This window comes from Chamaea fasciata, unplaced genomic scaffold (genome assembly GCF_029207755.1).
Source record: "Chamaea fasciata isolate MVZ Bird 193981 ecotype frontalis unplaced genomic scaffold, bChaFas1.0.hap1 SCAF_3, whole genome shotgun sequence".
Classification (NCBI taxonomy): domain Eukaryota; kingdom Metazoa; phylum Chordata; class Aves; order Passeriformes; family Sylviidae; genus Chamaea; species Chamaea fasciata.
In genome coordinates, this window is record NW_027094088.1 from 63,794,505 (window position 1) to 63,821,536 (window position 27,032).

A 27,032-nucleotide genomic window follows, 5' to 3' on the forward strand; every position below is an offset into this window, starting at 1 on the left:
TTTAAAATTCCTCTTTTATAAAAGACTGCCTTCAGATAATCTTCTATTTTATATGCATTGCAGTTTGTTCCTGGGTGTATGGTATATCTTACTAGTAGTGATCACAGAATTATATAATCAGAATTGAAAGGGAGATGGAAGATTGTGTAGTACAACTGCTCTGCTCAAAGTGGGTTCAACTACAGAGCATTACTCAGGGCTGTGTCCAGTCTGGTGTAGAATTTTGTCAAGGCTGGTGATCCTGCAGCGTCTCTGGGCAATTTGTTCCACTGTTTTACCACCATCACAGTATATTAAAATGGAAGTTCTTGTCTTTCAATTCATGCCCATTGCATCTAGTCCTTTCACTGGGTATCACTAAGAGTCTAACTCAATTTTCAAACCTTCCTGTTTGTTATTTATACACACTGACAGGATCTCCCCTGAGGATCCTCTTCTCCATGCTGAGCAGTCACAGCTCACTCAGCTGTTCTCTATGTCAGATGGCCTAAGCCTTAATCATCTTCTTGGCCTTTTTCTGGACTTGCTCCAGTGCATCCATATCATGCAGTTACTGGGGACCCCAGATCTAGATGCAGCACTCCAGGTATGACTTTACCAGAACCAATACAGGGGCAAAGTCACCTTCCTCAGCAACTTTTGGCAGCACTTTTTATTACAGAGCCCAGGATGGTGCTGACCCTTAAGGGCGTGTTTCTGGCTCATGTTCAACCTATCAACCATCAGAATCCCCAGGTCCTTGTCTGCAAAGGTGCCTTCTGACTGATTGGTCCCCACCTTGTGCTGTTGCATTGGGTTCTTCTCAGGTACAAGAACTTCATCAAAGTGTATCTTCCAATTTTCAGCAGTATTCAGGTTGGGAATTCTGTGTTCTGCTTTGCAAAGAAAATTTTAAAATGTGTCTCAAAAAGATATGCTTTGATCTTATTGTGTTAGATCTGTAAAGGTTTTATACATTCTCATAAGCATGTACTTCGTGTAGATGAGATATTGAGATGAGTAGTCTGATCCAATTATTATGTTCCACATTCAATCAAAAACAAACAAACAAAAAAAAGCTCCATAGCTGTGTTCAAGCATGGTTGCAAGTATATACACTGTAAAATGTAGTTTGTGGTTTTTTTGGGTTTTTTTAATTGCAGACTTTAGCCTATACATTTATGTCTTTGGAAGGTAATTAATGGAATATTACATTTAACCAAGTAACCTGTACTTCAGTAATAGCATTTCTAAATGTATTCTTCCAAACAGGTGAAAATTTCATTTGAATGCCCAAGCAGCTGCTCACAGTAGATGTTGTATATTTCGTCGTTTATTCTACCACTGTTGTATCTACCTAGTTTTATTTGTTTATGGTTGGTTGGTCTTGGGTTGTTTTTTCACTCTGCCTTGCCTACCAGAGGAGATGTTATAAAGCATTCTCAGCTACTAGTCTTCTCCCAAGTGGTTTTTAACTGCTGGAAACAGGTCTTTGCCATTTATTGTACTTAACAGAAAAAAATTGTCCATCTCCATAGTGGTTTCAGTGCTCTTTTCTGATTTTCTGCTTCTAAATAATAATAAAAATTATGGTTTCTTTTTCCTTCTTTTTTTTTAATTTCTTCTTCTGTAATTTAGAAAAGTACTGAGAACAAATTGATGTCACAAACTAGTTAATGTAAAAGAAATAAAGCTGAAGATTACTGAAACTGAACAGATGAAGTTGTTTAATAAATAACAGCAAAAAAACCTGAGACATATTCTCATCTTCACTATTTAATCCTTGGCCACAGCTGTATAAATTTGCAGGTGTTAAATTATTGAGAGAATGGCTTAGGAATTTTTGCTATTGTCAGTAGAAACATATTGGGAATCACAGGGAAGAAAATAAGCTTTGACTAACAGACTATGAATTTAAAACAGTGTATTTTGTAGTTCATATCAAATCTTATGTGAATTCAAAATATAATGCTGATCAGCTTTAATTTATGTTGCATTTTATTACTGTGTTAAAACAGGAAATAAAACCAGTAACCAGTAACAGGAATGTTTAATTACATTGTTTTCCTTGAACTGGAAGCTCTCAGTGAAATTATTCTGTTGTGATCTTACAGTGAATAGATTAGTTAAAAGAAAAAGTAATATGATTTGGATTGCTTTACTTTAGATTTATGTGAAAATATATTGGAGTACTTACCCGGCTAATTTGCCCCAAAGTTATGAAAGAAAATTGTATATAATGTACTGTCTTGTGCTTGTATTATTGTTATTAATTTCATTTACCATTTGTGTTTCTCTGGAAAAAACCCAACCCAGCAGATTTGTTGGTTATGTTATATGTTAAATCTTTTATTGCTTTTGAACTGTGTTAAATTTGATTATACAGAAGGGCTTAAATGCCGCTTTTCTAAAGGAAAGATATTTTCTTACCTCCCTGTTTCCTGCCCCTTCAGACAGCCTAATTCTGAGTTGCTTCACCAGCCTATTATTATATAATTTCCTTACATTTCACATGGGATGTCTTACTAAGCCTGCATCATTTTTGTTACACTGTGATGTAAACTCAAAAGCAGACTGAGCTGACCAGTGCGTATTTTTCTCTGGTTGTTCAGTGCACACAAAAAATCTGTTGGGAACCATTCCCTGTTTGCTTAAGGTTGTGCCACTTGAGTGGTTAAAAAGGATATAAGAGAGTGTTCCTGACCTAGTTGTGTCTGGGTTTTTTTCAGATACTTCAAGTGGGTTTTTTTGTTGTTTTTTCCTCCCCTCCCTTTCCATTGCAAGATCTCATAAACATGTTCCTCTTTGTCTTTCTGTGCCTTGCTGGGGTCCTGACTGATGTGCTATCATTTCAATGTGTCCTTCTGCAGGCTGTTAAATGTGCTGTGCTGTGAGCTCAATACCCTTTTACTCTTGGAGACTCAGTATAAAGTGTCACAAGTTTTACTTACTGCTCAGGAGGAAAATGTCACAGAAACTTCAGAAGGACCCGGGTAAGAGGTGATTGATGCAAATGTTATCTCTCAAATTCTTCTGAGAACAAATGCATGAGTGCCTCAGTAGCTTTAAACATACAAATGCTTTCACTTAAGCTGGCTTCTAATGTCCATAAGTTTTCTTACATGCAGGTTTGTCAGCAGTTTTAAATTATGAAAAGATACAGTAGCCTTCTCTTTCTCCCATGTTCACCCTGAAAGTATAAGAAATAAAAAGCAGTTACTTTACTATTTTTTAGTTGTATTACTCTTAAGGTGTTTCTTAAACAAAAAAATGTTTAAAACTTGTAGATGCAAGTATGCCTTTTAATTTTGCATTTTTAATGTTATACATTTAATATAAGGTCAGAGTATTGTTTTAATGTTCATGAATGAAAGGCATCATCGGTATTTTGAGGTTTTTATGGGGGAGTGTTGTTATTATTTGGTTTGTAGCTTTGTCAACTCTCCAACAATTTATTTGTAGAATAGTCAACTTTCCAGCTTTTGTGACTTTCCACTGCTGTCTTCTAAATGAAATTGCGCAGTGTCTCCTTTCAAAAGGAAAAAAAGTATTTTTAGGACAGAAGCAGACAGTCATTTAGTTACTGATATGTTTTTCTTTCTCATGGCATGCTGAGTTTTGAGTATTTTCTTACTGTTTGGTATATGGGACCATTACAGAACGTAAGTCAAAGAGTATGGGTGAAGATGATAGTTATTTATTGTTTGAAGAGGAAACCTGCTATTTCCCTGCTAAGGCAAAACTTTTATTAAGGAACTTGGTGAATAAAAACTGGATTTTACTGCTTTCAAAAAATTTTGTACCTGGGGCTGCACAGTGACTTCAGACAGCAAGTTGGCTAAGTTTCAAATAATGAATAACTCTGTTTATTTGTGACAGCAGAAGTATACTGATAGGTCAAATAGGAAGCAAATTTTGATGGTCCATTAACTGTCACTGTCCTAATCACATCATATTTATGTGACATAACAAAATTTATGAGACTTTCTACTCTTTTGAGTCCAGTAATTGCTCAAGTGTTTCTAATCAGTAGTAGGTAGGGAAGCACAAATTTAGAACAATGCTTGGAGACATCTGAAAATGCTTCATGTTTCTGTTCATTTATGCCTTTGTGTATTCCAGGTTGTGTTTTAACTCCAGTATGTTTCTCAAAATATTCTTGCTTATTAAAGTTTTCTGAATTAAACAGTCAGTAAATCAAAGCAGTTCTAATTTTTATACATTTGTTGTGTTCTGTTTGGGTTTTTTTTCCCACAGAGTTTTTATAATTGATGGTCTGTCAGTGGAGAGAAACCATATTCTTGTACGGATAAATCTGATTGGAGGACCACAGGAAAGGATTTTGCCTTTGAGAGAATTAGATAAGGTTAGAACCTAAAGTTTGCTGTAACTTCTGCCTTCATTAACTAAACATTTTGCCTGATAATTCGGCATGAGAAAAGTTATTTAAGAAATACCAGATCACATTTAGCTTTATGAAGTGTTAACATTTTAAACAAGTGATACACTGAGAAAATACATTGCTCCCACTATCTGGGGATTGTCATGTACATGTTAGATGACATGTTTATTTTGCTCCATTTTAATGTTACTTTTAAGCAATTACAATTTGTTTGTGGGTTTTTTGCATTTATATTTCTGTGTTTTCTTTACTAGCTTTCTATTTATCTTTGTTTAATTTGATTTTTTTCCATGCTTGGGTTTTCATATGTAGTACCTAATACCTGGAGCTTTCATCAATGTTCTAACAATGGAGTGTTTGTTAAGCAACTTCTTTAAATGTTCTACTTCTCACTGGCTGTCAGTCTCATAAAGATGAAATGCAGATTACTGTCAGCACAACAAAGACACCTAAATCAATGTACAAAGTTGGAAATGCAGTTTAGCTGGTTGCTGGGGGTTTTTTTAAATATTTTTCATAAAACTTGCAGTTTTCTTTGTGGTTGATAAAAGGAACTGTAAAATCAAAACTGTCAGTGGTATATACATCATAAAAATTATATTCTCAAGTGCTTTTTGGATTTTTTTATGCTTTTTTTTAGTTGTGGCACATCTCATTGGAAATTGTAGTATCAAACATAATTTTGGTGCATAGGAAGTAATTCTGGGAACTGTACCTTTGTGTGTTAATCGAGAAAAAGCTATTAATTTCTCTACTAAATTATTTCTGGTCCTGTTTCTAGGGAAGTGGTCTATATCCTTGGCCAATGTTTTCGTCGTTCCCTGTGCCAAAGTGCTATCTTGCAGAAATTCCTACAAAAGCTGAATTCAGACAAGGTACATAGAAAGCATGAAAACAATATAGATTTCATGCAAGCATCTCAGTTAATTTTAAAAATTCCTTTTGCCTTCCTCCCTGCACTCTGCTCCCCACCCTCTCATCCCATAGATTATAATCTCGTTAAGTACTTAAATTTATTTCAGTGTTGGCTGCAATTGTAGCTAAATAAGTTAGTTTAGTTTTGCTTGTCTGGCTTTGTGCAGCTGTCAATCTGCAAAGCTCTGTTTGGTAATCTAATTCTTATGCAAACTTCAAGATTAACCTCCTGGCTCATCTCTGGTGGGTGACTCATAAGGTACATTTATATCATCTCTCTAGTAACTGAAGCAAGACAGTTTGCTTAAACTGCAGAGTTTTTGTACACTATTTTCGTGATTCACATCCCTGTGTTTACAGAGCTTGGTGGTGTGTGAAATAGACAACGTTTAGGATAGTTGGTTTTCACATTGAACATCAATTTGGAATGTGAGCAGACTGAAGAATTCTTTGAAGAACTACCTAGACACTGCAGTTTAATTCACACAGAGAAACTGTTTTAAGGTTTTAGTTTGCATAGACAATGCAAAAGAATCTGGTGAATTGTTTGGTAAATAAATAATTCATTGTATTTGTTCGTGTATACTGTATCCCTGAGATGAATTTATTAGAAATTATTTGTGAATTTCCTTAGCAGAGAGGGATTTACAGAAGGAATAGAAATTCTACAGTAACTGTGAACTACAAAAGAGTCTGTTCATATATATCTGGGGGAAAAAAAATTAAAAGGTGATTTTCTGCTCTGATCAGAGGAAAGGCCATATAGCTACAAAACAAGAGAGTTTTCTGTATCTTAGCTTTTTTAATACCGTTTCAGGCTTCCCAAGGCAAGTTTCATAAGACAGCAATCAAATAATGGTAAAGTGGATGTCTTCAAGGAGGAAGTAGTATCACTCTTGGGTTGGAAAAGTGTATTGTATTGTTATTATTATTAATATTCTCAGAATGTGTTTAAAGGATCACTCTGTTCTCTTGTTCAGAATAATTCTGTTGTTCTTCATTACCCAGTGGGATAATGAAACAGATATTACAGTTGTCACTTTTGTGGATGAGAGCCAACTAAGAAAACTTGGGTAAAACTTTGGCTAACAGTAAATTTGGTGAAGTGAAGTTTCAAAGGTTTGCAAATGAGTTTAGTGAAGAATTGAAATCAAAGAAATATTTTGATTTGGAATGGCATTTATGATGTTAAAGATAACTGAAGGAAAAAAGATTGTTTAACTGCAAAATGAACAGAACATTTGGTAGTGGAGTCAAAATATTTTGAAAATATTTGAAAATAAAAGGGAAATAAACCATTGAAAGTGTTATATTTCAGTACTAGATTAAAAAAATAACAACAAACCACTGAACTGTGAACATATGATTTGCCAGACTGAAGCTTTCAAGATGTGTAAGTTATTTTGAAAGAAAGTATTAGAATAAATAGATTAAAAATTAAAATAATGAAATTCATAAATTGCTATTGTAGTGCTTGCAAAAAAAGAAATCAAGAGCATGAATACAAAATGGAGAATATCTGAACTCTATTTTTAAGCACTATGATATAGAAGTGATAGAAGTTTTCCTTTCGCAGGAGAGTTTAAAAATACAATTACAAGATGCATCCGTGAGTTACATTTATACAAGATCTTACAACTTCTTTGTTGTGAATATTCAGAATTCATGTTGTGTGTTACTCAGATTGCTTGGAGTTTAGAAAAATACTTGTTAAATTTTCATTCTGCTTTAGTGCAAGGAGATGGACAGGGTTAAACAGAGACTTTTGACTGACAAGAGTTCTGCAGCCATGGTGTGAGTGGAAATGCATGACTGCTTCATTGTATCTGTTGACAAGGATTGAAGGCCAGCACGATGTCTCTGGTTCCCTGAACCTGTTTGTGTTCAGATTTCATGCTTCGGTGTTTTTTCATTATGTAACCTGGGAGGTATCATTTCCGTCCTCTTATTTTGGGTGTTTCTATGACATGAATAATTACGACTAGTAGATTCTTAGTACTGTTAAAGAACGGTATAGTTTATTAGGCTGAAAAAGCTGTAACTGTAGGTTTTATTCTGTCTGTCCTGGCCTCTTATTTGTGTCTTCTTTGGTTGCTCAAGAGACACGGACACCTCAAGAGAAACTTACTTTTTCTTTGTACTTTGAAAATGTATCCTATATCCATCACATAATTGTGATGGCAGGTGTAAAAACATAACCTGAGTTGGTTTCTTAAAATATTTATATAATAGATATTGGAGATGGCTGGTGAGAGTTCAAAAAAAAAAAAAAGAAAAAAAAAAGATTTACAGATGTGCTCTTGAATTTGATCCTGCTAATACTTCTGTTTCTAACCCTCACTCAGATGGAGTTGAATGACAGATGCCATAACAGAACATCCTGTAACTAGTGTGGCCACACTGAGGTCAGGGAAAAGGAAGCTTCAGTTCCAGATCTCTGGACTTCTTTATCCTATGACTGTATCTGGTATAATGGAAACCATGGATAAAACTGGACATAGCTTATGAGGGGTGGATACTTAAAAGGACTTGTTCACTCTGAGTTTTCTATCAAGAAAACCCAAGAATGGGTAGGGTTTTTATTCTCTAAAGTCTTTTGAAGAACAGAGTTAATGTGCAACACTGACACCTTATGGTTCAGTTTGGGGTGCAAGGGGAGGAGAATTAATGAGCTGTAAGAAAAGCGGAGCAGTGGTTAGCTCTGACAGTGTATGGAACATGTTTGCCAGCACTGAGGCCTGAAGGCTTTTATTTGGTGCTATTATGGTGGTCATAGACACTGGCAAGTGGATATTTTGATTCACTGAATAAAAGAGGACTCTATTTTAGTTTATTATTAAGCTGCATAAATTAAGTAAATGCATTGGAGTAGTGGAGTCTCTTCCATTTCTGAGAACACTTTGAGTAAGCAGACTTGCCCAAAAAATATATTTGTGTTTGAGGAAAACTTGTAGTGTGTCAGTGTTTACAAATATCTGTCCTGGTTGTGCAGATATTAGGTATTTGTGTGTGTTGTATATGGGTCTGCAGGAAAAGAATTATGGAAAAATAAATTTGGTTGATTCTATATTAATATACACTAATCATTTCAGGCAGTAGTTAGAGTTTGAAAACTATCGGATAGCAGTATATTAATGATTCACTTCTGTCAAAGATAATTTATAGTGAAACTTCAAATGATTTATGTGGAGCATTATTTATATGTGAAAATTAATTATACCGTTTCTGCCTGTTTACACTACAGCAAGATACCCTGTTGCTTTTCTTGTTTTAATTGTTCAATTACTGTTTCATTAAGGTAATCTGAGGAAAACCACTTACTAGTTCTTTTATATTCAGGATACAATTGTGAAAAGGTTTTTTTTACTTGTAATATTAACTATAGTGTAGATTATTGAAAGTTAAACTCTTTAGAAGGCTATTAAACTGTAATATTCACTCCTCTATTTGCACAGAATATGTTTTTCTTTTCTGGTCCTAGCTCTGCAGTTATGAGAGTTGGTAATGACTGTGGCTGAAGAATATTATCCGTAAATGTTCTGCAATGATGCATTCACTGCTTAGCATTTCCCTAAACTTGGGTATCCTACCATTTATTAATCTTATTTTCTTTTGAACTCATACAGTCCAGAATTGGTACCAAAAATCTGTGGTTATTTCTTATCAAAAGTATTTTGATAATTTATCTCAGCCACTGTTCTCTGAGTTTTTTGCTTTATACTTCTAACTTGAATGGGAACTTGCTGCCATGTTTCAGGTTTAGTTTCATTGAGGGTTTCTTGTTTCTTTGGTTTTTGTTTGCTTGTTTTGTTTGTTTGTTTGTCTAAATCTTATTTCAGCCTTTTTTTTTAATACCTGGTATTAGCAGTCTCTTCAATTTTTTTCTAAACTTTCTCTGTCAAAGAATCAGTTGTGTTATCTTTCCTGTTATCCCTTATAATGTCACGTGAATGCCTTTATCACTTACACTTCTTTGACTTGTCCTCCTTTTTATGTTTGTCGTGGTATTCGTGTGAGCCTGTTGCCTTTTCCTTTTAAGTCCACTCAATTAAAAAAAGATGAAAGAGTAGTAAGGTCTATGAGAAATGCACATGAGGTTTCCTAAATTATATTATCTCTATATGGATTTGTTTCTATTTAATAGTCTAATAGATTGTAGTCAAGTTATTCATCTCTCAGTTTAGATTTTGAGTAAGATATGCTTGGATTTACAGATCTTAGTTATTAATCGCAGAAAAACACTTCTGCCACAAAGCACAGTCAGATGAGAAGGGGCTTGTAGCATTTCTTATGTTTTCTAAAACATTGATGAATTTTTCTGGGTCTTACTTGCTTTAGAGGAGCTGAACAAGCTAGCTGAAGCATTATTTGAAGAATTGTAAAGTAGCATCTTTTAGAAAAAGGAGATCAATTTAAACTTGCTATTATGATGTAGTGGTTCAGATTTCATACAAGCATGTAAATGTACCTTATTTATAGTGTGATTTCAGAGCTTCATAAATTCGTAAGTGTGGAGTTGTTTTTTTTTTTTTTCATGGGAATACACAGGACAACCAATGCTAGCACAAAGTAAGTACAAGTAAGGGATGGGATGGCCAAATATAACCACCTATGAAGAGGAGAGCAGGAGTGCAACAAATTAATTAAATTGAAATTAGTTTCTTTTCAATCATAACTATATTTAAAAGCTTGCTAGCATTAGTACAGGAAGGTCTTAGTAATTTTCTTCCTCATATTTTCTCTTCTTTCTATTTCTTTTATCCATCCCGTTTCCTCACCTTCTATCTTCCACCTCATTCAGCAGGTCTAGTATTTTTTCAGGAAAAAAATAAAATTCAAGTCATTAATTTAGGATAGCTAGTGAACTCATTTAGTGACAAACCAGAAAAGAGAAGAAATAAAAGCTAGATTTCTGTTTATTGGTGTTGGTGTTTAGAGTACCTCTAGTGGCAGTGCCAGTGTGACAGCCTGCTCTCAGTAACATGTAATACGTATAGCCCAGAGCTGTGCTATTGCTTAAGTTTCAGCTACATGGTAATATTATTGGGCAAGTTATAGTTGCCTGCCAAATTGTGAAAGTGAACTGGCATTTTTTTTGATATCATGAGTTTTTGTAAGCAATTGTCATTCTAAAAAACCCAAGGTTCTATCCTTTTTTTTTTTTTTGTACTGTGTTGACCTGCTGGCAGAAGTGATAGTCCACATTTAGTGACAAGTTAAGGGAAGCAAGTGGTTTACATGGAAGAAAATAAGCTGCAGTAAATTTCCACAATATGATACCGGTTACAATTTGTAATGGATATATTAAATACATGACTGCACCACATTATCTTGGATGCATGGGTCCCTGGTATGTTGACTGATTAAATCTCAGCTTGTAGTCTCTGATCCTTGTCTACCAAACTGAATTACTGCAATCCTTGAGGAAGTAAAAAAACTGTTTCACTTGTATTGAGGAGTGTTTCTTTGCAGTTCTAAGATTTTCTTCAATATTCACCTGTTTCAGAACTAACAAAAAGAGCAGAGAAAGAACTAGAACTCACACTGATAATATTGTAAGAGTTAAATCCTTCTTCACATTAAATTTTCATATGTTAAGCTGTTCTAAGCATCACTGCATGAGGACTTATTTATTTGAGGATAACAGAAAAATTTCAGCCTAATTAATTTGGGGTCATTAATGATAGTAATTGAGTTACTATAATAAGATTGTTTTGAAATGTTATATATTGTATAATAAATTCTAATGACAGGGAAACAATCTACTAATTAGAAGTCATTAAGGTCTTTAGATGAGCTTAAAATAAATAATATGCAAAATCATAATTGTGCTGTAAATATTCTAATAATCTTAAAAGAATAAGATCATTTGAAAAGAGTGTTTTGAAATAGAAATGCTATAAAGAAGTAAAAGTAACAGCAAATATTCTCAAATCCATAGTCTGGCTCAAACAATGTTGACACGTCTTTTGGTTTAGGGCAAGTTGTGGGAGAAAACTTCCAAAAGGGTCCCTCTAGAAAGCAGATTCGAGAGACTTCTTCCCCCACGAGTTTGGGAGACAGAAGTCTGCTTCGAGAAAAGTGGAAAATACCTATTTATTTAACAAGCAAAGTACTCACAAACATGAAAAAAATAATATTAAACAATGGAACCTCTCACTGTTCTGAAGAGATGGCAAATTCAGAGAGAGAGACCTTTTTTGTGGGGTGTAGCTCGGCTCTCTCAGTCTCTTGTCAGTCCCTCCTGTGCTGGAAAATGCCACGTCCCAGCCCCAGTGGGCCACAGGTGTGAGCTCCCAGTGTTATTCTGGGTTTTCAGTCCAGAGCAGGCTGATCAGCTCCAGGAAAAAGAAAAGCTACAGTCTGGGGAACTTCCCTGCCTCAGCTGGCTAAAAAAAACTAACTAAAAGCAAAGGAGAGTTCTCTCCCGCTCTCCATGCTGCAGACAACACAGAGAGAGAGGGAGAATGCAGAGGAGTGAGGGCAGTTTCTCCAAAACAAACTGTGCGCTTCTTTTCCCACCCTTCACTCTCGGAACCAGTCTTAAAGGTGCAGAACTTAATAGCCAGCATAAACAGAACAGATGACTGGGGATACAAGCATCATAAAGCCACCCTAGGACAGTGCTTTAGTGACAAGTCACCTTTCATGGCAGCATTCGTTTCTATAGTGTCCACAATGTGGAAACAGAAAAAAGGAGATTTTGTGAGGTATGAAGAATGTTCAACACCCTAGTGAATACTTAGTAATAGTGTAGGTTGCAATCCTTTCATATGATTGGAACTGCAGGGTCCAACAGCAGAGGGATTGTACACAGCTGGAGAGAATGCGTGTGCATTTGCCTTGTCTCAGGTACTGTCTTTATTTTTCCCCTCAAGATGGCCAGAAAGTATTTCATAGCAGCATCAAGTACTCTGGGAGCCAAGTTACCTGGTAGTTGCCAAGTGCCCTGGCAGGCAGGAGCACCAGCTGTGCCCTGGGGATTTTAGGCACAGCATTGTCAGCTGGGCAAGGAGGGGATTGTCCTGCTCTGCTCTGCATTATCTCAAGTGTTGGACCTCACCTCGAGTCCTGGGGGCACTTTTGGGTACCAAAACATAAAGAAGACATTAAGCTGCTATAGTGTCCAAAAGAGGGCAGCAAGGATGGTGAAGGTCTGAAGGGGAAGCCTAATGTGGAGTGGTTGAGGTCTCTTGGTTTTTTCAGCCTGGAGGAGGCTGAGGGGAGACCTCACTGTGGTCTTCAGCATCCTCACAAGTGGAAGCAGATGGGCAAGCACTGATCTTTTTCACACTTGTGGTCAATGACAGGACTTGAGAAAATGGTATAACACTGAGGCAGGGGAGGTTTAGGTTAATTATCAGGAAAATACTATTCTTCCGGAGGGTGGTTGGGTACTGGTACAGGCTTCCCAGGGAAATGGTCACAACAACAAGCGTTTATGAGTTCAAGAAGTGTTTGGACAGCACTCTCAGGCACATGGTGTGACTTCTGAGGTGCCCTGCATAGGACCAGGAGTTGAACTTGATGATCCTGATGGGTCCCTTCTAACTTGGCTTATTCTGTGATTGTATAATAGAAAAGAAAAAGCCATGCACACAGACAAAGCAAAACAAGGAATTAATTCACCATATCCTGGTGGCAGGCAGGTGTTCAGCCATGTGCAGGAGAGCAGGACCCCATCACCTGTAATGGTTACTTAGGGAGACCGATGCAGTCACAGAATCAATTAGGTTTGAAAAGACCTCAGATATCAAGTCCAGCCTTTGACTGAACACCACCTTGTCAACTGTTATCATGTCAACATCACTCAGAATGTTCCTCCCATTCCTCTTTCTTCCCTCTGCTTTATATGCTGAGCATATCATATGGTGTAAAATATCCCTTTGGTCAGTTCGGGTCACCTGTCCCGGCTGTGTCTTCTCCCAGTTTCCTATGCATCCCCAGCCTCCTTACCAGGGTAGCAGTATGAAAGCAGAAAAGGCCAGATCTGTGCAAGCCCTGCTTACCCAGATCTCTAGAACATCTCTAGATTATCAAATCTGTGTTCAGCACAAATCCAAAACATAGCCACATACCAGCCACTGTGAAAAAAATTAATTCTACCCCAGCCAAAATAAACATAAAGCCACATTAGTAAGTAGAATGAATATTCCTGTTTTGTATAAAGCAGAATGTCGTCAGTTTTAGGACTGCTTTCCCAGTTTAATTGTCTAAGGAAAAGGCATATTTATGTAGTATGTCTTTATGAGGGCTGCCAAATATATATGTGGCAATAGAGTTGGGGTATGTGATCTTTGAGGTCCCTTTCTACTCAAACTATTCTGTTAGTGTATGATCATTATAGAATAACATTGATTTTTCATTTCTTCTAGATAAAGATCTTGACAAGCTCTTGAAACTCTTAAGAAGTCCAGACAAGCCAACTGGGTGGGCAGAAAGTTGTAGAAAACAGTTCTGCAAAGTCATGAAAACCAGACCAGATAGCATCAGTGGACCAAGTGAGTATTACTTAAGAAGTTTAACAAAGAAAGCAGGCAAAAGACCACTAGTAAGCAACTCTTCTTGTTATTTTCACTGAGGAGTACGTTATCTATACAAGTAGTCCATAATTTTGTGTTGATTATGAAAACTATTTCAATGGGATTTTCCCAAGAAAACAAGGTTTATGCTTTTATGTCCTATTTTTCTCTTTATGTCTGTTACCCCTCTATGTTGTCAGTGAAATTTAACAGAGAAAGAGGGCTCAAATACAAGTCTTTGTTCCAGATCTCTAAAGGGTCCATTATTGAGATACTGAGAAAATGAAAAAGAAAGTCTCAAAGAAAACAGATGTTTCTCAGAGATTAGTGAATGAGTTAAGTTGGGTTGGGAAATTATATTAATTTCAATTTCAGTTAAAAAATTTCAGAATTAAGCCATACTAAACATCAAAGAACCCATTCATTTAGGTTTTCCTTAATTTTTGTATGCATTTCTAATGAACAGTGTGATTATGTAGGAGCATTGCTATAGCTCAGTTAAAAAACCAAAGCAGCCAAAGCAAAAACACTGATCATCCATATGACAGAAATCAGCAGAAGTAATAAGACATAATAATGCCTTTGTGATGTCATAAAAGCTTGTGTAGCCATAAAGAAGCAAGGTCTTCTGAGAAATTGGTGGCTTCCATTCCCATAGGAATTCTTATTATGGTTAGGTGGTCAGTATGTAGTCTAGCTTGTTGTTTACAAGTGTCCAGGGTTTCCCTTTGTATTATTTAGATAAGTAGTTAGTACAACTGGCTGTTGCAAAGCCCTTCAAATGTTCTGTATCTGCTTGAAGATATTTCAGAAGCAGCAAAATATCTGCAGCTCTGTGGTTTGAGACAACATCATGTTTGTTGAATCCATTTTACAAGAGACAGCTGTTCTGCTGTGTATCTTTTGCAGCATGTGAAGCTCTCTGAAAAATTCAGAGGGGTGAGAGACTTCAGTCCAGATGCCCAGAAATCAAAGCTTTCTCTGTTGTTACAGATGGAGCAATCTCCATGGTTTACAGAACAAAGATGTACACTTCTGCTTTCTGTACTGGGCCCATTCTAAGGGGGACTGACATTAGCAGGAGTCAAACCAGAATATAATGAGCAAAGACGACATTAGATTCAAGGACTGTATAGTGTAATGTGTATTGATTTGCTTAAAATGTTCTGTGATCTGGTGTCAGGATTACCAGATGCTGAATCTATAGAACCTGCTTGAACTCCATCAAAAAATTCTTGAGCAAACTGTACAGTATCAATATCTCTAATTCACCCTTCCCATGGTGATTACTCTCCTATTGGCTTGGTCAATACTTTAGTGCAAAATGCTCTGGTAATGCATTGCTTTTGGGATGTCCTTAGACTGGTGTTTTCTCTGCTAAAGCATCACCTCTGACTGTAGCTTTTAAGTAATTTCTGTGCTCAAACATCAAGAAGGCTTTATTGAACTGCTAAAAGGAGATACAAACTTTCCTCAGGCTTGCATGTCTTCTAATGCATCAGGACTGAAAGTCTGGGATTTTCTTGGTCTCCTAAAAGCAAAACTTACCGTAGACAACCAGCTCCTACCATCTGTTGTTCTAAGCACAGTAAACTGTGACAAAGACATTCTTCCAGTCATTCCTTCCATTTAGGTGCCACAGATTTGTGGGTGTTGGGGTTAATGGCTCCTTGTTTTCTTTGGGTCACTTCTCAGCTAGAGAATCATGGGGAGACCCCTTGGTCAGGTTATGTCTTGGCTTCTTTTGGACTAATCTTTACAATACTTGTGGCCTCCCTGAAGTGTCTTTAGTACCTCTAGAAAAGAGCTTTCTGTGTATTGGCATCTGAGCATTGACAGAAAAAGAAGCATGCAAATCAACTCCTCTGAACAATAGCTCAGTTTTATGTAGAAAATTATTACTCTGTGTCAATCTAGGGTTAGCATAGTGCACGTTCAGATAGTTCCCATGACTGAGAGGTGGCTTGTGGTTTTGATTTTTTTTTTTCCTCTTGAACCAGAATCCCATCTTGACTATTTTAGCCATGCCTTTTTCAGTTATCTCCTCCTTTTTGTCCTTCAGGTATGGCAGAAGGCATTTCTGTTGTTTTCCATTCCAGTAACTTCTTTTTTCATTTGTTCTCAGTTAATGTTGTATCAGCAACTGACTTCAGGGCAGATTCAACATCCTTATTCCTCTCCCTTTTTACAAGACTTGAAACCCAAAGCAAAATAAATTAAGGGTGTTGCAGAGATCATATCAATTACATGCTAACATTCTTCCCTTCGTAATGAGATATTCCATCCCCAAATCCTATTCTTCTCAAGCTTTATATTCATAAGTGATGTGGATAAGTGAGTAAATTCAGCTAAAATTACTTGTTCCACAGAATCTTTCAGAATTTCCATCACCTGGCTCCCTGAGGATCTGGATTTAGATCTCCAACAGTCTTTAGGGCCTATTAATTTACTTCCAAATAGTTTTTACTTAATAAAAACCAATCAAGCAAAAAAAGAAAAGATAGCAGCTCTTGAACTTGCATGTGAGAACTTACTGTAAACCACAGGAATTTTCTTAGCTTTTATAAGTGAAGTGTTTGATGGAAGCAGAGTGGTTAGAGTCGACACAATGTTATGGAATCCTTTAATATTATGTGAGCTCTGCATCATCTGAGATAGAGCTATCAAAACATGTCGACAAAAAATTACAGTGAGCCTTTGAGGCAGTGTCATTGTTTGTGATGAATGTGTGCTGCAGCCTTTAGCAATTGCAACAAAAAGTTGAAACTAACTGCAAGATTTTCCCCATAGGATAAAGAACCCATGACTGTTTGATGCTGTAATAGTGTTTTTTGTTCAGTATAACAAAACGCTGATACTGTATTTGCAAAAGAAGTTTTTTAAATAATACAAAATAGATGTTTTTCTTTTTATGTCCTTGATTTTCCAAGGAAGCTTGTGTCAGAATTTGAGTGGAACAGTGGGTCTTTATGTTATGCAGAAAGAACAATTGCAGATCAGAAATGCTTTATTCTGTCCCCCAAATCAGTTTGGAGCCACTGTAAGCAGTGTGAGTGCACACCAATGTGTGTGCAGGTGTCTAAAAGATTTGGTTTGGGTTTGAAGGGCTGTTTTTTCCATTAATAAAGAAAATACTTGTATGTTGATATAACATATGTAATGTTCATCTCTAATGGAAGCACTGCCAGAATTTTTATTATTTGTTTTCTTCTTTTCAGAAAAAATATATGTTGTTTATTTGTCATTTTAATGTACAGTAATTCTAAATCCTCCTTGTTGGTGCCATCAGTAATGGAATTGGTAACTGTTTTTAATATACTTATTAAACTGAAGTATGGTTGTTGGAGTTGTAAATTTCTGACACAAGTCTTGCAAAAAAAAGTAATCTGTCCAAGATTTTCATCCTTGAATTTCTAGCCTCTAACAGAAGTTACAGAATCACAGAATCAGTTGAGTTGGATGGATTGTCAAGGATCATTGAGTCCAACTCCTGGCCCTGCACAAGATCATCCCCAAGAGTCACACCTTGTGCCTGAGAGCAGAACTGCTTTTTAAAGAATCCTCTGTATTTTTTTTTAAACTCCTCTGAAACATCTGGATCATAGAATATGATCCAGTAACACTAATTATATTAGGGGATTTTAAAAAGTCTGATGCTTTTTGCATTTTTAACCCTTTTAGTTTAAAACTTTCAGAGTAGGAATTAGGTTCGTGCTTATGGTTGTTACCTATTAAAACAGTTTTAACCACATGCTCACACACTTTTTTTAAAGCAGTGTTCTTAATGCAGTTTTGAAGCTGTTTCAGTTACTTTCCTTTTGTACACTACTTCTTAAAAAAAAAAAAAATTCTGCAGGAATGTAGGTGTTTTATGAGCATACTGCAGTAATTTAAGAAATTTAAAAACATTTCCATTTATTTCATGTATGATTTCACAGACCTAAATTAAATTTTTCTTTAGTTTGTGTGTAAGAATTAAATTTTCATGAGATGATTGCTAGGCTCTTAAAAACTTCAATATTAATACAGCCAAGCTACTGTATTTTAAGAAAATCAACATTTTCACTGTGTTGGTAGGCCACCTAAACTTTACCTGAAAATTTTGGCTTTTACAGCAGTATTGACTGTATTGTACAATGAACCTGCCTAAATGTCTTTTGTCTAGTTTTCCACTTAAATGAAGAATCACTGAACCTACAGTGAATCTACAGTGGTGTCCAAATGGCAGCAAAATGATTTAGTATTAAAAGATAAAAATTAAAATAGCTATTTGTCATTTCAAATGGACATTCATTTGGAAAGGGCCTCTATTACATATTAACCACATGTGTTTTGAGACACATTCTTGTGTGTCTTTGTCTCTCAAACTTGATTAAAATATTTTCAAAGATCCTGACAGGCACTTAGATAAATCCTTTCAAATGGTTGAAATCAGTTTAGTGCTTGAGTTTCAAAATACTGCTTAGCAGTTGAACTGTCACTTCTCCTGTTAACTCAAGCACGGAATTGGAGTATTCACCTGCTAGGTCAAGCATGTCCGTGCCTTATGACAAAAAGGAAAGAAATTTACAATGTCCCAACTTGGTTTTAAATTTTCTGAATTATGGGATATTTTAGTCTTAACATAGTTCCCGTTTATTAATATAGTGTAGCATAATATTAGTATAGCATAATATTAGTATCGTATAATATAGTACAGTATAATATTTCAGTAATCACCATATTAATAGTCATACAGTAAATATATAGCAAGTTATAAATTTGAAGTCTAATTTCTGCTTTTTGCTGTCTTTCAGGAATAGATATACTTGCCTGTTTTACACAAATATTTGTTATATTGTTTGTGGGCCAAATTCCACTAAGCATATTAGTGAATATGCTAATATTAGGATTAGTGAGTTTGTATATTCTTCAAGAAAGAATAAATTGTTACTCTTCTGTAAATTGTTTTTTTTAGCATCATGTGTTTTACTAACCATGTTTAATGCTGTGTTATATTTAATAGCAGTTTGTTTTCACCATAAGAGTGTATAAGAATATAAATCACTCATATAGGTTTTTAGTTTTAATTTAGTAGTTCTTTGCAATGCAAAATTAGTTTTCTTACTGTTGGAGGTGGAACTCTAATGGTAAATTCATGTTTACCTATTGTAGTGAAACTTCAAAACTTCTTCAGCATTACCAAAATGCAACCTTTAAAAACCTTTTTGGACTCATTCAGTGTAAATTAATTTCTATAAATGTTTTAGGCAATTAATCAAGACAAAAAATTGTGATTTAATGTCAGTATGTTTGCTTAAAATAATTGAAAAAAGAATTGTGTTTATTATATCTTTTTCTTCACTGTTTTTCTGGCATAACAAGCATCAGACTGTGGGCAGAGGTTCTGTCTTTCTCCTCCTCCTCCTCATTCTCAAAAGAGCTTGCAGTGCTCTTCAACTGCTTGTGTCAGTTTTCCTGTCATCATGGCTAGCTCCAGAGGTTTCTAGCTTTCTCCATTGCCACCTCCTGCAGGTGTTGTTGGTATGCCTCACTTGTGCTGCTGCAGCTGCTCCTGCCACTGTCTGCTTAAACACTGTAGTGATACTGGGTGTTCTTTATGGTCCCTTCCAACGCATGCCATTCTATGATTCTGTGAACTATTGAGTTTAAAACCAGCAAACCTACCTGTGCAGTGGATGCCTGGAGTTATATGAAAGAATGGGCGAACAGGAGCTGAAGCTTCATTGCTATTAACTGGAAGTGCTGCCAGGGAAATGGTAACATGGTCTTTAACCAGGAAATCCCACAGGTAGCAGCAGTTGTTACTCTCTAAATACATTCCCTTGCTTTGCATTCTTGTGGGAAGAAGTATTAGTATCCGCATCTGTGTGCTTTATATCCTATTGGTGGAGCCAACAGCAGCTGTTTTAGGATAGCATTTACTTACAAAAAAAGTTCATTGTTGCTATCCTAAATTCCTAATATGGCATACCTCATATGGGCCTCCTCCATGCAGTTTGTGTAAAGGCTTCCTTGTCACCTTTGTTTAAACTTGTATGGTGTCTTGTGTTCAGTTGCCATAGCCTCAGACTTGCAGAATTGAGGAATCAGAGACAGTTTGGATAATTATTTGTCACCAAGAGTTCTTGCTAACTTCCTGGCTAACATCCTATCAAGGTGGGAAATAAGATTTCCTCCATAGTGAACAAATGTCAGCATCAGACTTAGCTATGCAGCATCTGCAGACTCAAAGTTCCATAGCAAGTACTAAAGAAGAGCATTATGGTCATCATTAAATACAGAATTTACCAAATGAAATACTCCTATTGCATAAATTTAAGTGAATAATTTTTATCTTCTGATGGTATAGGTGGTTTGATATTGAGATTTTTTGGAAACAGCCCTTAAACTTCATGTGCTTTTGTTAGCAAAATTTTGGGATGGTGTCTCCTTTTTGTTTTATGTGGATTGTTGGGTTTATTTGGGGTTTTTGGTTGGTTAGTTTTGTGGTTTCTTTGTTTTATTGTTTTCCCTTCTTGTCTCTATACAGACAAATGTGGTAGGATATTATAGTTTAATTATAGTTAATTTTCATTTCATATAGAAACCATGTAACAAATTCTGAAGTAATCCTTGGAGGATATAAAGATAATATGAGACTCTCTCTCTGTTTACACTGAATATATTCTCAGTAAAGCTAGTAAAATTTAATTTAAGTTAGGGATGGTGTTAGGAATGTAAAAGTGCAATGCATGTTTTGAGTTGTTCCCCCATAAAAATATGAATAAATATGCAGGAATTTAAATAGCTTTACTTTCCCACATATTGTCATTTAGTTAGGTGACATGGTTCCATATCTTGTTTGTTGCCTCTAATGTTTTAATGGGTTTTTGCTTCTTGCAGTTTTGGCAGAATTAATTGAAAAGTTCGTGTCACATCTTTCTGAAAGCAGAACAGATTGTTATTTCAGCATGGGAAGCTATAAAGGTCAGTCTCCTAATAATTTATTGCCATGCACTCCCTTCGTATTTAAATTGCCTTTCTTCTAAATGTATCTGTATCATTTTGGGGGTTGTTTAAAATGTTCTTTAACAGCTCAGAAATCCATTACTTCACTGGTGGGAAATACCTCACTCAGGGAAATACCTGAGCAGAAGTCAATGTGCTCGAGTGAATAGAACAGATAATTAATAGTGATGGGCTTTTACATTTCTGTGTGTATAATGGAATGATGCAGAATAGGTGAGGGTGTGATTCAGATATTTGTTGACACCTGTTCTGGATGATTTGTCAAGATGGTGGCATAAATATTTAAGATGGTGTAAGCAATCTGGATCACCTTTTGAAAGCCCCACAAAAGCCCACATACTTTATATGATATTAAAGGATATGTATTAATTATTTATGTATTTATATGGTTTTACAGGATATGTACAAAAGAACTGTTATTGTTGTCAGAGTAATCTGAGTGTTAGTTTTGTACAGGTGTCATGCTTATGACATAAAAAATAGAGGATGAATGATAAAGTTGATTTATTCTGAGTGTAAAGTAATACTTTACTTTTATACTTTAATACTTTGAAGCACTGGTAAAATTAGAAGATTTAGAACCAATGTTAATATATGCAGGAAAACACACTTTCATTCTTCACTGTTTGTTCACCACCATTCTCTCAGGTTGTAGGTCAGCCATTTAGAGTACTTATTCTGTTACTAACTATGGAGAATCAAGCCTGCTTTGGGGAGAGTCTGTTATTTATATTGATATTTTACTCTCCTGTCCATAGGATGCAAATGTAATATCCTTGGAGACTTGGGGCCTGCCTTTGAAGTTTCAAGGCATAAAACCCCTTTAAAAATTTTAGAAGCTGTCTTTCTTTCTACGTAGTGGCCTTTACCTTCCAAAAGCTTGCTAACAGGATACCCTTAATTTCATTTGAGAATCTGTCTCTTTGCTGTATGAACAGAGTTGTTAGTGGGACAGTTTTTTCTATCACAATTTTGTTTTTTCTTAAAAGATACTGGAAGTTTTTTGTCTTGCCCTGTATTACTTTTCAGCTTCTCTTGAGGCATAATGAGCAACAAAATAATTCCATGGACTCACAAATCTGCTAATTACATATTTCTGAGACTTCCTAATTCAAATAAAAATTTTGGTTGTTCCATTAAAAGTTCAAATTTCAAAATCTAACTAGAGGAAGAACAAATGTCTGGCCGTACATTCTCCAAATGGATGTCTTGCCCAGAAATGACAGCAGTCCTGCTCTTCCATAGTTCTGACAGCTAAGTTTTTCCATCCTATGTGAAAGATCTCTAAAGAGAAGGAGTAGACCTTAACCCCTTAACTTAGTCATCAAGAACCTTACTTCTAATCCACTCCGCTCAACCTTTTAGTCCAAGCTGGGTTTTAAATACATTCAGGAAGGTTGAACCTAGATTTTCTATTTAATTGATTTCATCATGAACCACTGATTAGGTGGAGGCGGCACCAGCACTGCATTATTTATCTAAAACTTAATGTCAGCTTTGAAGTTGACAAGTTTGAAAACTTGTCCCAAGTTTGAAAATTCCATGGCAATAGCATATATTCAATTAATTATCTAGAATGAAAAATCCGAAATGATAGATACAGAAACAAAGATAACCGAGTAAATATGTCAGTTCTTGGGGTTTTTTTGAGCCTTAAAGATTTTCTTTTAATGATAAATCAAGTTTGTCTAATATTTCTTTTTGTATTTTCTGAATGAGGAGATTTTTTGGGTCTTATACAAGCACTAATATATTAATTCTGGATAAGTTTGCCTGTTCAGTTATCAAATAAAGGTTCCAACGTTTACAGTGTTGTCTAATGAGCAGTTTTCATGTGCAAATGCTTTTGATATTCCATGTGCTTTAATGAAGACAAGCTTGAAAATGGGAGAATAGGAAGTCTTCTCAAGGATAGTCAGTAGTCTGGAGGTAAGAGGTAGGCAAAGGACTGGTGGTGCCTTACTGAGCTCTTTCTCTGTCAGCAACAACATTATCACAGATTTCTTTCACGAAGAATTCTCCAGCCCAGGAAGGAGTGTTGCTCAAGCAAACAGCAGGTTTCATAAAAGGTTTCTTTTAACTTGTTTAGGAAAATAGTTATTAAAACTTCATAGCACTTTTTTCAGGCAGGTGTGGCAATAAGGGTTAACCAGGGAAGTTAGTTTAAGCCAATAAAATTTGTGCTGATTGACATGAAACAAAAATCTGGCTCTAAAACTGAATCTGTGATCGTATTCTAATTCTACCTTGAAACAGTAAAAGGGTGTGATATTAGGAATATACCTAAATTTATGTTCATTTTGGGTTCTTTTTTATATCCTAAAATAAAGAGTATGGCCTTCCTTTGGGAGGTTAATGCACTTTGAGAACCCAGGTATGCATTATGCTTCCTATGTTTGTACCAAAGGGACAACAAAGCACACTCGAATCTTTATCAGACCTTATTTGTTTGAAATTAGATTTCTTACTGATTGAATAACAGTTGGCCAGATTTCTGTACATTTCCCAAGGTTTTCTGATAGTCTTTATGATGGTTGCAATTTCTTCAAGGAGAATTATTGAATGCCATGTTATTTCACAGTATATTTTTCATATACTCCTGTAAGACCCATCTAACCTAAATTCTAAAACTAGTTACAGTAGAGACATATTTCTGTATGAGGTAAAGCTAATGAGTTGTTGGAAGGTAGCAACTTTGTAGCTCCACATCTAAGTAAACCAACATGAACTTGCCAATTGTATGTATCCACCATTCTCTTAAATAAATTTGGATCTGAGGAACTGAAAACCAGTTTGTAGTAGCTGTTTAATTTTATTGAAGAACAGTCACATTTTTCATGAAAATGGATTCAGTACAGCACATAGATATTCAGCATTTATCATGTTTCCTGAAATGAGAATTTGATTATCTTAAAAAATGACAGCTTTGTAAACCTGTAGCTAGTTGTAATTAGAATAACACAGTCATCCATCTGCTGTGGAACCCCTCAGGATTTCAGTCTTTTATAAAATTTGCAAATATAAAAAAAATTAAGTTAGATTGGCTTGTTACCATTTTCAAGATAAGAGAGAAGGAAAAAATATCTGATTTAACACAATGCAGTTACAATGTTCAATTATAAACAGTAACACAAATCTTACAAGAAGTTTACTTTCTGCTGGCAGCAATGGTACTGCTGTGATGTTTATTCAGATGACTGAATCTGTGTATACATTAATGTTCTCTGTCTGTCCCCTTTCCTAGAATTAATAGTTTTTAGTTTGCTTTTATTTTTTCTTTCTCTTTTATAAACCCTAAAACATTGAAAACCAAATCATTGGTGTCTAGCTGTAATAGGTAATAAAATGGCAAGAAACTGAAATTTGCTGTAGTAGTAAAATACCATGCATTATATATTAGGGATACAAAGTTCCTAAAATAGTCTCTTGCTCTTTCTGTTAGCAAATCCAGTTCAGTGTAACAGAAACGCTTTGTGAAAATGTCATCATTTTCTCAAGGTTTTGACAAACCCATTTATCAGAGAAGTGCAAAATCATCTAATGTATTGGTGCCTGTGCTTCTTAATTGATCTCCATGATGTGTTGCAGACTCCCCAAACTTGGGACTGCTGTAACGTTTTGTGATCAGCAGGAAACTCTGCTTTTGCAGGTGACCTTGCTGTCAAATCCTCTGTTTCCTTTGGACTTTTGTCTCTGAAACAGCTCTGTTGTGTACTGCCAAAGGGACAGAACCTAAGGGATTTCAGGTCTTGGCCATAAAACTCAAATGTCATGGTGTGTTCCTTCTCCTAGATGAGCCTTAGTTCTCTGACTGAACAAAATCTCAAAGGAGCTTTTTGCCATTTAATGAGCTCTTAATCTTTGAAGGATCAGGTAGGTCCAGTAACAAACTGAGAAATCTTAAAAACACCAGTGGGAAGGTATCAGTATAGAGCTGTTCAGAAGGAGCAGCAAATGAGGAATACATGTTTACAACCTGAAATTAGGCTGAAAGGGAAGGAGAAGGAAGGGAATTCTTCCATTCTTTCTGCATCCTTTGATAAATGCACTTTTTCAAACTGTCCACCATTTTGAAGGTATTGTTATCAGAAAGCATTTTACCCATTGCCAATTTAGGTAACTGGACTGAAAATGTGGTTCATTCTTAATGAAGGTGTTGCCAAAAAGTATGTGTGTATTGAGTATTTGTGATTATCATTACATAATAAAGTTCTAGATATGAATATTTTGGTCTTGTATTGTTATGAAAAGAGTACTGATGACATAACAGGTACTTTTGATAGTGAAGGTAGAATTGCACATGAGATTACCTCTGAGAAGCCATCAGCATTCTCCAGCAATTACTCTTGGATTTTGTTTACATTGTCTCCTTTCTCAGTTCAAATCCAACAAAAATAATACTTTTCTTTGAAAATAATTTTTTTTATAGACAGTTCCAACAATGAATACGAGGTCAGTCTGTCAGAAGTGTTTTAGATGAGTAGCCTGGTGTAGGAGGTGACATCATGAAGAAACAGTAGCAAAATGGTGGAACGGAATATGGAGAGAAACTTGTAAATTTTGCTCTGCCACAAATCCAAGTAATGTTTAAAGTAGAAAACTTTTGTAAGAATATCAGAATGAGCATAAAGATTAGTAATGAGTGCTTGGGTATCTGCCAATGGACAGGGTCAGTGTTTAGGTACCTCTTGAAGAGTAAGTGAAAACCTGCTATTTTTAATGAAAATAATAAATCATAGGAAAAAAAATGTGAGTTCCACAATTTCAGTTTATATGGACAGAGCCATGGACTAGAAGTCTGATAGCAAATATACCTATATACTTCTAAGTATTTTAAAGCATTTGTGGGAATTATGCAGGTGGCTCTGGCTATCATGGAATTTTCAGCTATTTGCAGAATCTGTACTTAAATATTTTCTTTGAATCAAAAGTCTTTCTCATCCATAGCAAGAAATCTAATCTTTTTTATCATCACTGAAGTTAAAATTTAGCATCTGTTAGCAAATCCCAATGATTATTTATATAGACATAAAACCATTTGGCCTGGGCACCAGGAAGTGAAAGAACTAAACCGATAATGTGAGTGACAGCTTTAGTAATATCCTTTACTTAAGACAGAAGGGAAACCAGTGGTATCTTTGGTGTAACAGCACTTTAAACAGGGAAATAAATTAAACATTATCCAAAGACCATGCAAGTTATATGAAATACGATGTAAAGCTGTTTCAGCTTGGCATCCTGTCATTTCAGTATGATTGTGATGTGGCCCTTTTTCTGACTTAAACACATAAAAGCTTTGTCATGGTAAGAGGAAAAATGAATAAAAAAGCAATCTTTCATGCAAATTGTAAAGTTAATTGAAGCGTAGGCTGATCAGAAAGAATGCCACAGGATTTTGCATGGCAGTTAACTTACGCTGGAGTGTTTATATGTATAGACTGAGTTTAATAACAATACACAGTTGCCTTTGGAAATCATGCCTCATGAGAGTCTCTTTTTGTGCTCCTGAACGCTTCAAGCATTTTGAAAAGTTCTGCCCACTGAGGTGCTTTCTAAGAATTTTCTTAAGTTGTCAGTCAGGTCCTAGAGAATTCTGATATCCTTCAAGTCATTAGTTTAATTTTGGCTTCTGTTTTACAGTGGTTTTCATTTTTAATGAAAGAAGTGTGAAATATCTGTTCAGCATAGATTTTTTTGTTAAAGATAAATAAAAATGAAGCTGCCAAAGTTCATTTCATTTAATAATAGCCAGAGTTCTGTGTAATATTATTAATTCACAGTTCAGAGAGGTGGTCTGACCTTTGAGGATGAATGGCATTCTTATTTAGAGAACTGATTTTTCTCCATGCCTTTTGGTTATGAAATCTTTTGTGTTTCAAGACAGTTATGTCAGGTGTATTGAAAAATGTTTGTCAAAAAGTTTTGTATTAAATGAACTTAGTGCATTTAATCAGATATATGGGCATCATCACAATAGTACAGTCACAACAAGCAAGCTTTTTGTCCATGGATTGCGATATGCAGTATTTAAATATTCCACTTGTTTTTCATAGCATTTTTCTAAGTTTAATGGAGCATTTAAGCTTTCTCGGTCCAGTTTTTAATCAGTGGGAAGTAGTCCTGTGTGTATTCTAAATGATTTTACAGTGTTCTTAGGACTAGTCTTCCCAGTTTGTTAAGTGATAAACAAAAGAGAAAATAAA

At 35.5% G+C, this 27,032-nt stretch overlaps 1 protein-coding gene across 1 annotated transcript in view; it reads left to right on the top strand.

Annotated features, from left to right (window-relative positions):
- Positions 1-27,032, top strand: part of TBC1D32 (TBC1 domain family member 32) — a 75,062-nt gene that overhangs the window by 36,920 nt on the left and 11,110 nt on the right. Inside the window, exons 24-28 of the mRNA XM_066179323.1 lie at positions 2,850-2,972; positions 4,237-4,345; positions 5,163-5,256; positions 13,672-13,797; positions 20,704-20,787. Of these exons, the coding sequence (XP_066035420.1) occupies positions 2,850-2,972; positions 4,237-4,345; positions 5,163-5,256; positions 13,672-13,797; positions 20,704-20,787 (536 nt within the window). The remainder of the gene's footprint in view (positions 1-2,849; positions 2,973-4,236; positions 4,346-5,162; positions 5,257-13,671; positions 13,798-20,703; positions 20,788-27,032) is intronic.